Below are 13,931 nucleotides of genomic sequence, written 5' to 3' on the forward strand. Positions count from 1 at the left end.
TATTATCTTAACCCACGAGGTGAAATTAGTACGAACCGTGCAATTCGCGTTGAATTTATTGCCTGTTGTCCATACCCTTTTGTTATAGCCCATTCAAAATTACGACTCATTTTTTGGTCACAGGAGAGAGCACTTATCGATAAAATTATATATCGTTTGACCCTTAGAAATATACCAAAATACGTTACAAATTTCAAAATATACCGTGAAAATACTGACGAATTATGCTCAAATTCCTCATATTCCTCGTTTTTGTCATTCGGTTAAATAGTAATAGTTAGCAAGGACCCTCAGATCTAAACTCATAATTTTATCCGATTGATGAATCACTTGCCAACAAAACTGGCTAACTTATGGTTTTCTTTTTATTTAATTATTTATTGAAAAACGGTTTAAACAAAACCGGTCAACAACAATAGCCCCTAAATGTATTTCCTTACATGGTAACTACACGCTAACTACAAATTTGCTACATGTTAACAGTTTATTTTATATAAGCCTCATCAAGCGCCAGTGTGAAAAAGTTCCGTTATCCACTTCTTGAGACGGTTTAATTCCGGCAAAAAAAACATTAATTTTGATGGATCGGGAATTTTATGTTGATCACGAATTTGTATTCGATGTGGTAAATAGCAATTCTTCACGATTTCTACATTGGTGCATTGGACAAGACGGTAAGTCCTATCACTAACCATACAGTATCTATATACTGTATGGTTAGTGGTCCTATGTTAGAAAATACTATGAAAAATATACAATTGGCAAGGTGTGTGAGCTACTAATGGTATCTAAGCTGGCAGTGTATTGAACCAACATACCGTCCGACCCACAGAAATATACCGTCTCATTTTTTAAATAAATATACCGCTGAAAAACGAACGTAGCCCACTTGAACCCCCTTTATTTAAACAGTATAATAACTTGAGTTAAACCACTAACCATACAGTATATATGTAGATGTGCCAGTTCATACAACGAAAGCGTCACACACTGGCTAGCGCGTTGCGTACCCAGCATGTTTTAGTGTATGGGTGCACATGCATTCTCACGTACTTTGCGTGTGTGTGTTTAGTATTGCTGGCCGCTAGAACGGAAATTTGAGTTTGGTTCTTGTTTTGGGTCTACCGCCACAAAATAAATGAAGAATGGGCAGGGGGTGGGGGTATGGTACACTAGGGCACGGGAAATAAAATAAAAGCTGTTATTTGTTTGATTTATACCACAAAATATAAAATATTACAATAATATAATTACACATTTATTTCCTCATTTTAAGCAGGTTGATTATAAATTATAAAAATTATGCAAACGGCGTCGGTTCTCGACTTTTTTGTTTATTATATCTAAAACAATGATGTATCTAAATATACAATATAAGAAAATATATATACATATGTATATACTTAAATAAATATGCATAAATATAAATGGAATTGGTTTTACATATATTTCAAATCAATTGTCAATCGCGCGCTTTCCGACGGGAATCTGCAAAGCAAAAATTTAGATGCCGGTCGCACCTTGAATACTCTCATGGACAATACCCATAAATTTTCTAATTCAATTATAAAATATCTTATGTACATAAATATTAAAGATTATTACATTCGTATATTGCATGAGGATTTTCAAAATTACTGTTGTCTTAATGTTGTCTTTACAATTGAAATTGTTTAAAATAAGGAAATAAATGTATAATTATATTATTGTAATGACGCTTTCGTTGTATGAACTGGCACATCTATATACTGTATGGTTAGTGGTTAAACCGCGGAAAATAATACTAATAAAAATATTAATAATCCTATCCTTCATCTTTACTTAACTAGCTTTACATTACTAGCTAGCTAATTTCTCATCCCTAGACACATTATTTTACACTATTGATGACTTTAAATGCTTCCTCTAACTTGATTGTGTCTAAAATAAGGTTTGATCAAATAAAATACAATTAATATTAAAATTATGTTTTCCAAGCTGATTTGAAACATTACTAATGACTTATTCTCAGATTGACATGTTTTAGGCCTATTAATGCATTTTAATAGTCGCAGAGTGGTGGAGGAGTGCAAGATAAGTAAGTATCACGCCCTGCCCAGGCCATGGTCACATCAAGGTATCATTTTCCGAATACTCTACCTTCCAATCAGATGGCAAACGCATTCCCGCTGGCACAAACATCGGCATCTCGCCCCTTTACCTGGGAGCTCTTCAGTGAGCCCAACAGCTTCAAGCCGGAGCGCTTCGATGTAGTCACAAGCGCCGAGAAGCTCAACCCCTATGCCTACATACCCTTCTCTGCGGGGCCGCGCAACTGCATTGGTCAAAAGTTTGCCATGCTCGAGATTAAGGCCATTGTGGCCAACGTTCTGCGTCACTACCACATCGACTTTGTCGGTGACACAACGGAGCCGCCCGTGCTCATTGCTGAACTGATATTGCGCACCAAGGACCCGCTACTGTTCAAGCTGCGTCTACTAACCACAAGCACATTCTCGCGTAAAAGCGGTTTCTGTATCTGGAAATAATACTGAAACCCCTTAAAACGTACAGCTGTGCTCGGCTTTCTTCTTGGAAAAAGATCCTAAGTCAATGAAAGCCAGGAACATCTTATATTTTGCACCAAAAGAGGTATTTCCTCATTCTTCCTTCCGAAGTTAAAACTAAACAAATAAAAATTCAGAAAGAGGCTCAGATGACTAGCAGAGAATTGGTACTGTATCGAATTACAGTATTACAAATAAATGCGCATTGTATCGCGTATGCCCTGTTTCATGTTACACATTGGGCACTTGTGAGAGGAGCGTATGACGGTTTCGATGCATTGGCGACAAAAAACGTGTCCACATTTTGCCAACAATGGCTCCCGGTGGCGTACGATTTCCAGACAAACTGGGCACTTGTAGGCCCCTTCCGAATGCTCCTTTTTGTCGTTGCGCTTGCGCATCGGACTCGAAGGGTCATGGCTATTGGAGCTAGCAGAACTAATATTGGCTAATATTGGAAAAGCAGAACAATTAGTCTCTTGAATGAGGTTAAGATTTCGTAGACATACTGGGGGCTGTTTCAACTTCCTCCTGGGAATTATCTAATAACTGAAGACAAACGTGTCTAATTCTGAACAACCTCTTTGTGCATGCGTGGTAATGCCCTCACAATCCACAACTCAACCTGCTAATGGCACAGTTTTTAGTTTTCTCTTTCTATTAACAAACGGGATAAAATGGTTGAAGCAGGCGCGAAAGCGCACACACATGCATATGCAAACGCGCAGCTTTGGCATGCATACATATGCAAACACAAATATATGGCGAATGGCAGAGTAGGACAGAAAATCAGCAAAGGAAAACGCAAGAAAACAGCAATACGCACTTGTATTCTCCGCCGAGAGGATGCCATCCCGCTCGCACTCGCACTCACATGCCAGACAACAGCTGTATCCTCTTCGAAGCACAACACCTATTGTCTCCCTCTTACACATACCTACATTCTCGTGTGGCGCAAAATAGCCCATCAGAAACCACGAAAACGGCTGGCAAGAAGTAGTTGATCTGCGATTGAGTAGAAATTTGGCAGCAAGAGCGACTGCGCGTTGGAGAATTCAGAGATGGAGTTTGTAAGTAGATCAAATCAATGCGAAACAGTTAATATAAATATGCGTGTCCATTTGTATTTGGAACTTCTCGGCAGATTTCTGAGACTAAGGCTAAGATACGCCTCGCCACTCTCCTTAAATGGCACGAGCGCGTGGAGGAACAGAAGCAGAAGCCAAAAAAGCAAGAAAAGGGGTTTATTAGCCGCCAAATGGAATATTATGCCTGGAAGCATCGTGCTTACATTGAAAGCTTGTCGATTTCGCAGGAGAATCAAGACCACGGTAAAATTACACGCTATATGAAGTCGCAGGATAATCAGTTACCGTGGGAAAGGAAGAAATCGAAGGACGATGCTATTAAACGCTGGGTGATTTCGCAGGAGAAATACGTCCCGCTGAGGTCGAATGAGATGCCCAGCTATGTGACACTCGACAAATCCCAAAGTGAAGATGAGGCACAGGAAAGTCATTCGGAAACTTCGTCCTTTGGAGACTATATCAACATATCTTCGAAGAACTGTGTCCGCAAGCTGAGTGACCTCAAGTTGGGTGACTTCAAGTTTGGTGACCTCAAGTTGGGTGGCGAACAGCCCGAGGAAACTCCTAATAATCAGTACAAAGGCACATGCACTCACAGTATGTATGGCTAGTGGATAAGCTAAAGAGACCTGTTCAATTTCAATAAAGTCTGTACCAATAAGCTAACATTAAAACTGTTTTGTTTCGCCGAATACATAATATAGCCAGTGTAGTAGAGATGGAAAAGCAATGTCATTGACATTTTATTCAATCTCAATTCAAAAGATGTTTATAGTCTAGTGGAATACAATAATAATATAAATATACATTCTAGACTTAATCCTGTTTCCATTTATCTCAATCTTGGATTTAAAAAAAAACATCGGAAAAAACCACATTGGCGGCCATTTTGGATAAATAAAAATGGCTACTGTGGCAATAGCAATAGTTTCCACTATCGATGGTGGAAACCACCAATAGTATCGATAGTACTATCGGCATATTTTAAACTTCGGTTCAATTAACAACTTGACTAAAAATTCAACTTGACTAGAAAATAAATACAATAAGAACCATTTTTAATGGTTTGCGCCGCACCAACGCATAGAAACATGCATATGTAAATGTATATACATAACATATTTGATTAACTGAAAAAATCTCTCTATTCCTTCTGAGCTCCTCCCCTGACTTAATATACTAAATGCATCAATGTGATTTATGAAATATGTACAATATCAATGTTCAAATTTCCCGCTCGATTCTATCGATGGTGAACCGAAACAATTGATGGTCGGCAAATTTTTCAACCATCGATACTTTCGATGGCACTATCGATTTTTTCCCACACCTAGCGATTGCAGTCAAAGTTTAGGCCGCGAGTTTTTTTGTAATATATATTCACTATTTGCGCATTGAAAAATAATAATAATATGCACAGTGATAATGATAATGCGTGCGCCCTTAATGGAAATCAGCAGGACTCCAAAGAAGTTGCTTGCGATCCCGTCTCAACGATCCAGGCATATTTGGTGGAGATGCTGCTCCAAACGGTAAGCGGCAGCCATCATTTTACAAAATATTTGTTCGAAGGTTGGCTTGGCTCATATGAATGACTTCCAGCGCGCCGAGAATACTTCTTTGGAGAACGAACTTAATGAGCTGCAAGAAAACCAGAAGCTGCTAACTGATCAGAAGGCTGAAGCCATCTGCAGTATGAGTCTGCCAATCGCTGGGGAGAATTCGATAGAGCTGCTTCCCAACTTGGATGAACTGACTGCGAAGGAGACTACCCTGAGCAGTCAACTGAGCGATCTGGTGAAAATAAAGCAACAACTGAGCCTGGCCTATGCTGATCACTGCCAACAGGCCATACATGTCACCGAGGAGCGGGACGGTAATGTTACCTATGATGAGTTCACATCGATGGTATGTAACTGTGCACCTGCATTCTCGCATCGTTATTTCACCTCGGTGCATGTTTTCAGAGCTATGAAGATCTTAAGAAGCTCATACAAGAAGATTCTATTAAACTGTGTGAAATGAAAAGAAAGTCAGAAGAATTGAACGAAATACTACGCTCGAAACGCAAGGAGCAGGATGCCAATCATAAGGCCTTGCTGGAGCAAATCAGTGTACTCGAACTGATCGCGCTCGAAGCCTTGTAAGCATACACAATTCGCATACATGCATATATGGTACATACATATACATATATGGTAATACTTTATACATCTCTTCTCATGCAGCGAACTCGCGAACGAAGTTAAAGTTGACTTAAGCTATTGCAACGAAGGCCGCCAATTAGATTAGTAGAATACTACCAATTAATTTAAAGAACACCACTGCAAACTGTCTTACATGCTTACATATGTTTCATTATGTTTTAAAACTTTCATTTAATCAACCATTTTCCTAAACAAATAAAAAATACATATTTCCATCACATTTCCGTGCCAGCAATTTGCGGCAGGGGGCGCGTAATTTCGTTTATATGTGAAATTTTGCACAAAAACAAAAACAAACATACACCTGTTCCCAAATAAGTGGCAGCGCGGCGCCGGGCTGAAAAAAACAGCTGATGGGCTGCCAGATAGTTTCACGTTTTTGTGAAATTGCCTTTGCTCGAGCCCTATTTAACACCCCATCCCTGAGTCGTAATTTTCAATGCGTTATAAAAAGGGTATGGGCAACAGGCAAAAGCAGTCAAGACTTCAAGGTGTCCAAGAACCTGCCCCCTCTGCTCGCGTGAGAGGACAATGAACGTTGAAGACAAAAAGCCGATTTCGTCTCAAGGTATATTAGGCGGAAGGGGTGGATTTTACCTTGCCATTCGTTGCATGTTCTGCACCGTTTTGCCTGATGTCCATACCCTTTTTTTCCTCTCATTCCTCACATTTTTTCGCGGTGACATCCAACCCTCACCCCGTGTAAATTGTAAATAATATTTAAATTCCGGATTCCGGGAAACAACCGACAGCGACCGTATCCGTATCCGTATCAGATGACCCTAGATATGTAATTTATTATCATTTAGTTGTGAAATTTTGATATTATTTGATATTTGTGATTTGAGAGCGACCATGGACGAATCCTCAAGGCAGCACATGGAAGACTTCTGCTTCATGCGGGCTCCCAGCGACGTCCGCACCACGTAAGTACTTCAGTCAGCCGACCATTAACGTGGACGAAATCATGAGCGCGTTCTTCTTTTCATTTACCGCAAAGCAACGTGCCCGTTGCTCCCCCCAGGACGGTGGCTGACAACAAATCACGAAAAACAGAGCTGCACGTCGTACGGCTGAGCGATGAGGCCAAGCAGATGACCATGGACACTTTGCGGACCATACATGGGCCGGACTTTAAGCTGGAGGACATCAGCAAGTACAAGGACCGGGGGAGAGGCGGCCACGGTGTCAAGCATGCCTACTGGCAGGACCGGGGCACACTGATGGTGCAAAGTGTCCAGGGCGTTAGTTCCACCAGAGGCGACAGCAACGACGAGGATCGCATTCGCCGCTATGCCCTGCTTAAGCTTGAGTGCTATGGCTTCCATCCCGCCCACTGCCTCGAGGCCTACGAGCACTGTAACAACGACACGGAAGCGGCCCTCCTGCTGCTCTACAAGCGATATATGCGCGTCCCCGAACAGGAAAATCTGAACCTCGAGCCACCCAGCGAGGCAGAGCTGCTAGACATGCGCTCCGATGAGAAGGAAGCCCTTGAGTCCATTTACGATCGGGCGTATGAAGAGCGCGAGAGCAATCGGGTCTGGAATCTGAAGTTCAAGATCGACCACCTACTGGCCCACAGCCCATCGGAGGTGCGAAAGGCTCGTGAGGCTGCCGCCGCAGCAGCAGCCGCCTCTGCACAGGCAGCCCTCGACAAGAAGAAGAAGGCCCCGCAGCGGTGTCGCAACTTCGAACGCGATGGCACATGTAAATACGGTCCCAAGTGTCGCTTTGCCCATGTGCCGGCCCAGCCCGTTCTTCCTTCCACACCAAAGAAAGGTGAGGGGATTACCGCTTATCGTGCGCATATTTTTGTTTCCCACAGATCTAAAAGGCTTTTGTTTGCTTCACAGAGAATCTGGATGAGAACGATAACGAGCTGTGGTTCCATGTGGAGGTGCGCTTTCCGCCCGGCAGTCACTATCCGTACGAGGCGCCGTTCATCTACTTGAAGACCACCTGCCACGACATACCGCACGAGCTGAGGCTACGCTATGCGCGCCACCTGTACCGCGAGGCGAGGGAGATCTGCCGCGACGGCATACCCTGTGTGTACAGCATCTGTGATCTGTTGCAGTCCAGCGAAGATCTGGCCGGCAGGCTGGACACGGCCCGGTTTCCCTCGCCCAAGCGTTCACTCTTCTACAACGAGCCGGAGACGGGCGAGGCGATGGACAATGGAGTGGGCGACCAGACGGTGAAGCCCTCGCACTATGCCCGCGGACAGACGTCCCGTAATGAGGGAGCGTACCAGCGAAATACAGAGGCACAGGCCCGAGAGAATCGACGCCTGCTGCAGCAGTTCGTAGAGCGGCGGAAGGACGAGCGCTACCAGAAGGTGATCGAGGGTCGGCGACAGCTGCCGGCCTTTGCCGAGATCGAGAGGATTCTGGCCCTCATCGAGAGCTCGCCCGTTGTGGTGATATCTGGCGAGACGGGCTGCGGCAAGAGCACACAGGTGCCGCAGTTCATTCTCGACAATTGGTTCTTCCGGGCGCTTCAGCTGCAGCCCAAGGAGACCCTGCCCCATGTGGAGATCATCTGCACGCAGCCGCGCCGCCTCTCGGCCATCGGTGTGGCGGAGCGCGTGGCTGCCGAGCGGCTGGACCGTATTGGTCAGCTGGTGGGCTACCAGATCCGGCTGGAGAACAAGGTCTCGCAGAGCACGCGACTCAGCTTCTGCACCACTGGGATCCTGCTGCGGCGCCTCTCCTCCGACCCAATGCTGGCCGGCGTCTCCCATGTGATTGTCGACGAGGTGCACGAGAGGTCCGAGGAGTCGGACTTCCTGTTACTCATCCTAAAGAACATACTGCGTGAGCGCAAGGATCTCAAGGTCATCCTTATGTCCGCGACTCTCAATGCGAGCCTCTTCTCAAACTACTTCGGAGGGGCACCCGTGCTCGATATACCCGGCCGGACGTTTCCCGTGCAGCAACTCTTCCTCGAGGACATCCTCGAGCTGAGCGACTTTGTTATGGAGTACGACACCAAGTTCTGCCGCAAGCTGAAAAAGTCGGAGCAGGATGTCCTGCAGCGAGAGCTCGAATACGCCGATGTCCAGGCAGCCGGCCCGCCCCCCGGCAAGAAAATCAAGGACGAGAAACTAACTTTGGCTGAGACATACAGTCGATACGCGGGTAAGTACAAATCTACTTAGATCTATTCGGATCTCCTGCAAATTCCGGCTCATTCCTGATTTTTTTAGAGTACAGCAAGACCACCTGCAAGAGCATCTACTTGATGGAGCCCATGACCATCAATCCGGAACTAATCGAATCCGTGCTGAAGTACATTGTGGAGGGCGCCCATGAGTGGCCGCGGACGGGCACCATTCTTATCTTTCTGCCCGGAATGCATGAGATCCAGACGGTGCACGACGCCCTCCTCGATCATTCGCTCTTCTCGCCACGTGCGGGCAAATTTGTGCTGGTGCCGCTTCACTCGGCCCTGTCCGGCGAGGATCAGGCGCTGGTGTTCAAGCGAGCGCCAGCCGGCAAGCGGAAAATCGTGCTAAGCACCAACATAGCCGAAACCTCGGTAACCATCGACGACTGCGTCTTTGTGGTGGACTGCGGCCTGATGAAAGAGAAGTGCTTCGACTCGAATCGGAACATGGAGTCCCTCGACCTGGTCTGGGTCTCGCGCGCTAATGCCAAGCAGCGCAAAGGTCGCGCCGGCCGCGTCATGCCCGGCGTCTGCATACACTTGTATACGAGTCATCGCTTTCATCAGCACATCCTGGGCCAGCCGGTGCCGGAGATACAGCGAGTGCCGCTCGAGCAGATTGTGCTGCGCATCAAGACACTCGAGACGTTCGCGTCGCGCAATACGCTCTCCGTCCTTCTCGAGACGCTCGAGGCACCTAGCGAGGACAGTGTGTTGGGTGCACTGACGCGCCTTCGAGATGTGGGTGCCCTGGATGCTGACGATCAGCTCACACCGCTGGGGCACCATCTGGCCGCCCTGCCGGTGGACGTGCGCATCGGCAAGCTGATGCTGTACGGCGCCATCTTTCAGTGCCTGGACAGTGTGCTCACCATTGCCGCCTGCCTGAGCAATAAGTCGCCCTTTGTCAGTCCGCTGAACAAGCGGGTGGAGGCGGACAAGTGCAAGCGCCTATTTGCGCTGGGCAACAGCGACCATCTCACTGTGCTGCAGGCCTACCGGGTGAGTCATCATCCATTACCCAGATGGATCCTCCCGGCCATTACTCATTCCTTTTTTTGTTCCCCCACAGAAATGGCTTGAAGTGGCAAGGCGTGGCAACTATGCGGCCAGCCGGAACTATGCCAGCGAGCATTTTCTGTCCCTCAACACGCTGGAGACGATAGCCGACCTAAAGTATCAGTACCTGGAGCTGCTCGTCTCGATTGGCTTTGTGCCCATCGATGTGCCGCGCAGGCGCAAGAATGCCAGCGACAACATCCTACAGCTCACTGGTAACCCACATATACAATGATCTGTGTGCATCCCTGAACCATCCATATAACCGTATCATTTGTATACCCGAAACAGGTGCGGACCAGAACCACAATGGGGACAATAACCGGCTGCTCACGTCGCTCCTTTGCGCCGCCCTCTATCCTAATATTGTCAAGATCATGACGCCGGAGCGTGTGTATGTGCAGACGGCTGGCGGGGCAGTGCCACGTGAGCAGGGACATCATGATCTGCGATTCAAGACGCGTGGTGATGGCTATGTGAAGATCCATCCATCGTCGGTCAACTCGCAGGTGGCCACGTTTCAGTCACCCTTCCTGGTGTACCAGGAGAAGGTGCGCACCAGCGCCATTTACATACGCGACTGTTCGATGCTGCCCCTCATTGCCCTCGTCCTGTTCGCGGGCAGCGATTTCAAGGTGGAGCTGCACGACGGCGACTTTCTGTTTCTGCTTGAAACCGGCTGGATCATACTGAAGGCACACGATCACGAAACGGCCGAAATGGTGCAGTGCTTGCGCTCAGAGTTGATCAAGTTGCTCGAGGAAAAAATCCGGGATCCGTGCCTTAATCTACTGCACCACAAGAACGGTTGCCGAATGATCGCCAATATTGTTCATCTGCTAAGCAAAAATAGCTGAGACTCTGTGTCTTCCAAATACCATGATACGATTACGACCCATATGCCAATATTAACCAAATTGTTTGTAAATTGTATGTTATAGATGCTATATACCCCCCGCCCCGATATTTATACTGATACTGATCTGAAGATCTGTGTTCAATCGAGCAACAAAGAGCAATAATGAAACACCGAATCCGTTGGCTATACAAAGACTCATTTGTGGATATAACTCTTATTCAAATGGGGCGGTGTCCTTGACAGATTGGAATATACATTGATGAAGAAAAAACGGCTTGGAAACAGCATTATTTTTATATCCTATGCTCAACATTTGTGAGGAAACTGGGTATGTGTTTGACGCATAGAAGGAAGCGTTTCCGACCCCATAAACACGTAGAAATGGTTCCTGGACAAAAATAGTTCCATTTCACAACCGAATTCCCTTCGACCACCTGTGGGGGATTTAAATAAAAAGGATTAATGGCTATAAGTCCAAAGATAAGGATGATTTGTGGAAAAAATTTAAGTTCGAATGGTAGTCCATTGATCCATCTATTTGTGACAAGCAGGGAGATGCCATGCTGGGGGGATTCACTGAATACCGTGGTGCCACAACATAATATTTAAAGTTCAAAGTTAATCCCCTACCCTTTGAAGCTAAAACATTGTGGTGGGTTTGCCCAGCCTTAAGTCTGCCGCTTTTTCTATATACGAAACACATGCCGTTTCGATTATGTTTTCCACGTATATTGGCATATTCAGATTTGTAATACTAGTATTTGGGCCCGGCGTCCACCTGTACACATAATTCATCAAATGTTCAGGCTGCTATCGATCGATCTACGATTTGATTGATCTTTAGATTTGTCAACAGTTTGGGGCAGAAATCAGCTCAAAAATCGATCACTTGCGAGGTCTAGTTGCATCGGTTCATGTGACCGATCGGTGACATCCAAGAAATGCCAAGGGGGCAGGACCGAGTGGAAGGCCTGCCTGGTATCAGGTGTGGTATCTGGTATCTGGTTTTTGGTGGTCTCCCATCAATTACAATTCATTTGAATTTATTTAAATACACTCGGATTTACAGGCGGACACTTGCGATGTGTCGATACATCAAAGCCAAATAGCATATGTACTTGACTAGTAATTAATAAACCGCGATACTTATCAACGTTTTGGGTAATGCCGCCCAATGAATCAGTTGCCCAATTTAAATACGAGCATGTGTGTGTGTGGCTGGGGCCTTGGGCACCAGTCCTCTCATGCCAACTCTCTGTCGCTCTCTTGGCCGATCTGGTTCTGGATCGATATTTCGCACTTTCCGTAGCTTGTCTTTTCAATTTAAGGCCTCGCCGACCAAGTACAAATGATGATCTTTTAGCACCTCGTTTAGTTATTTGCTCGCTCTGATTTGATGGCTGTGGAAGAGTCAAAGGGGGTGTCACAAATGGTTTAAACATGCCATGCCAGTACATGCATACACATACCCTTTACAAGGAGGTATTATGTTTTTGAGCAGATATTTCAATAGTCTACAGAATCCACCGGAAATAGTCAGTCTTAGCCTAGAACAGAGCCTATGTATATTTCTTTGATATAAAGTCAATTAATTCTCCATTTCCTAAACCGGAAATAAGAGCTTTAAAAACGTAACAATAGTACTATGTGACAACTATTTTCAGAGCTATATTTAATCAATTTTCTATAAGATTTGTTAGTTTTAAAAGGCGTCATTTTATTCCACACAATTTTTAAACGAAAAACAGTGCGTCCATAATTTTTGAGAAACATTTTTGAGATCGTAGACAGGGTATTGGCTTATCCATTCGAGCCAAATACCAGAGGCCCCACTGAGGTGAAAATCTCCTGTCGCTCTACTGTCGCGGCTCTCTCTCTCTCTTGCTCTCTTTTCGCTGACTGTCGCCGGCAACCGAAGCTTCGCTTATCCAATTCCTACGAGAGCACCTCCCCGTTATCAGCACTAATTATCATTGTCATCGCGTTGTCGTAGCCGATGCCTGACGATGCATTAGCTCAAGGTGAGGCATGCCCAGAGAGATTGCTCTCCCGTGTTGAATCTGGCACCAAGAAGATGGTGGGAGGTGGCAATGTAGAAAGGAGGAGAGCAGGAATTGCTCACCTCGTTGTATGGAAACCTTGCACTGAATGCCTGATGCCTGCCCTCCTAAGCTATCGGTTCTCCTCTCACCTCTCTCCTCTTCGTACGTCTTCGCACGAGCTTTCTTTGCTCAGTCGCCGTCGTCGCAGTTATAATCAGTGGAGACGAAATCAATAGATAGATGAGAGGAGGAGAGCAGGGAAAACGATGAATGATGATTGGCATAAGGGAAAGGCGAAAAAAAAGTAGGCAAACAGCGATAACTCAAAGTAATGTATCATTGGTTCGGTCTACGTTTAACACGTATGTATGTATGGTATGTACATATGTCCCCCTCTATCCTCTATCTTCTATCCCCATGTCCATTTACAGTTACTCCGACCTTGAGCCTGTCGCCACAATAAGCCCTTCGCCTTCTTCTATTTACATTGGCATTGACAGTGAATTCTACCCCTGACAACGCTGACATTGGCGCCACCCATTCGCAGGATCAGGCCCGTGAAAGCCACCCAAGATCAAGGTATAGCTCGGGTGCCATCCCAGGGGGCGGTCGTGTCTGGTGGCTGGGGCTGGGACTGCCGTTGACGTTTAAAGTTTGCGCCCGGGTAGTGCCCCGTCGTAAAGCACTAAAATCCGTAGACAAAACATTTACGTACGATGGGATTTTTGTGTTGTTTTCGTTTTTACTCTTTAGGTGGGGTTTTTGGTGGGTCGGGTCTATGGTATGTATGTACATATGTACATGTGTATGTCGCTGCTGGTTCTGCCCCCGGTGACGAACGGTGTACGGAAACGACAAAAGAAAAGAGCATAGCCTACAGTGGATCCAAATGTAAACAAGAGCCATGATCGTGCCTAATCGTATAATGCCTACAGAGGACGCTCTGTTTGACGTACACA

General features: G+C 45.8%; 4 protein-coding genes across 4 annotated transcripts; all 4 read left to right on the forward strand.

Moving 5' to 3' along the window:
- Nucleotides 1-2,135: 2,135 nt before the first annotated feature.
- LOC6598242 (cytochrome P450 4d1) lies at nucleotides 2,136-2,528 on the forward strand. Its single transcript, XM_002023376.2, has one exon. The coding sequence runs from the start codon at nucleotides 2,151-2,153 to the stop codon at nucleotides 2,526-2,528; it is 378 nt and encodes a 125-aa protein (XP_002023412.1). The 5' UTR covers nucleotides 2,136-2,150.
- A 989-nt stretch (nucleotides 2,529-3,517) lies between these two features.
- On the forward strand, nucleotides 3,518-4,276 carry LOC6598240. Its single transcript, XM_002023374.2, has 2 exons — nucleotides 3,518-3,616; nucleotides 3,691-4,276. The coding sequence occupies exons 1-2, from the start codon at nucleotides 3,608-3,610 to the stop codon at nucleotides 4,243-4,245; spliced, it is 564 nt and encodes a 187-aa protein (XP_002023410.1). The 5' UTR covers nucleotides 3,518-3,607; the 3' UTR covers nucleotides 4,246-4,276.
- Nucleotides 4,277-5,046: 770 nt separating this feature from the next.
- LOC6598239 lies at nucleotides 5,047-6,059 on the forward strand. The gene is made up of 4 exons (XM_002023373.2): nucleotides 5,047-5,166; nucleotides 5,237-5,542; nucleotides 5,602-5,777; nucleotides 5,863-6,059. Exons 1-4 carry the CDS (start codon nucleotides 5,047-5,049, stop codon nucleotides 5,924-5,926), a joined length of 666 nt encoding a protein of 221 aa, XP_002023409.2. The 3' UTR covers nucleotides 5,927-6,059.
- Nucleotides 6,060-6,297: 238 nt separating this feature from the next.
- Nucleotides 6,298-11,124, forward strand: LOC6598383 (putative ATP-dependent RNA helicase DHX57). The gene is made up of 6 exons (XM_026990346.1): nucleotides 6,298-6,767; nucleotides 6,842-7,623; nucleotides 7,698-8,984; nucleotides 9,053-10,014; nucleotides 10,085-10,286; nucleotides 10,363-11,124. The coding sequence occupies exons 1-6, from the start codon at nucleotides 6,697-6,699 to the stop codon at nucleotides 10,926-10,928; spliced, it is 3,870 nt and encodes a 1,289-aa protein (XP_026846147.1). The 5' UTR covers nucleotides 6,298-6,696; the 3' UTR covers nucleotides 10,929-11,124.
- The last annotated feature ends 2,807 nt before the right edge of the window (nucleotides 11,125-13,931 follow it).

This window comes from Drosophila persimilis, unplaced genomic scaffold (assembly GCF_003286085.1).
Source record: "Drosophila persimilis strain 14011-0111.01,24,50 unplaced genomic scaffold, DperRS2 tig00000579-arrow-pilon, whole genome shotgun sequence".
NCBI lineage: Eukaryota > Metazoa > Arthropoda > Insecta > Diptera > Drosophilidae > Drosophila > Drosophila persimilis.

What these genes read in the sequence shown, in the direction of transcription:
- LOC6598242 (XM_002023376.2), top strand. Translation starts at nt 2,151, where the DNA reads ATGGCAAACGCATTCCCGCTGGCACAAACATCGGCATCTCGCCCCTTT.
- LOC6598239 (XM_002023373.2), top strand. Translation starts at nt 5,047, where the DNA reads ATGCACAGTGATAATGATAATGCGTGCGCCCTTAATGGAAATCAGCAG. An exon ending in TGGAGATGCTGCTCCAAACG is followed by an intron (nt 5,167 to 5,236) that starts GTAAGCGGCAGC and finishes AATGACTTCCAG; the next exon opens with CGCGCCGAGAATACTTCTTT. An exon ending in CTGATCGCGCTCGAAGCCTT is followed by an intron (nt 5,778 to 5,862) that starts GTAAGCATACAC and finishes CTTCTCATGCAG; the next exon opens with CGAACTCGCGAACGAAGTTA.
- LOC6598383 (XM_026990346.1), top strand. Translation starts at nt 6,697, where the DNA reads ATGGACGAATCCTCAAGGCAGCACATGGAAGACTTCTGCTTCATGCGG. An exon ending in CTGTGCTGCAGGCCTACCGG is followed by an intron (nt 10,015 to 10,084) that starts GTGAGTCATCAT and finishes GTTCCCCCACAG; the next exon opens with AAATGGCTTGAAGTGGCAAG. An exon ending in CAACATCCTACAGCTCACTG is followed by an intron (nt 10,287 to 10,362) that starts GTAACCCACATA and finishes TACCCGAAACAG; the next exon opens with GTGCGGACCAGAACCACAAT.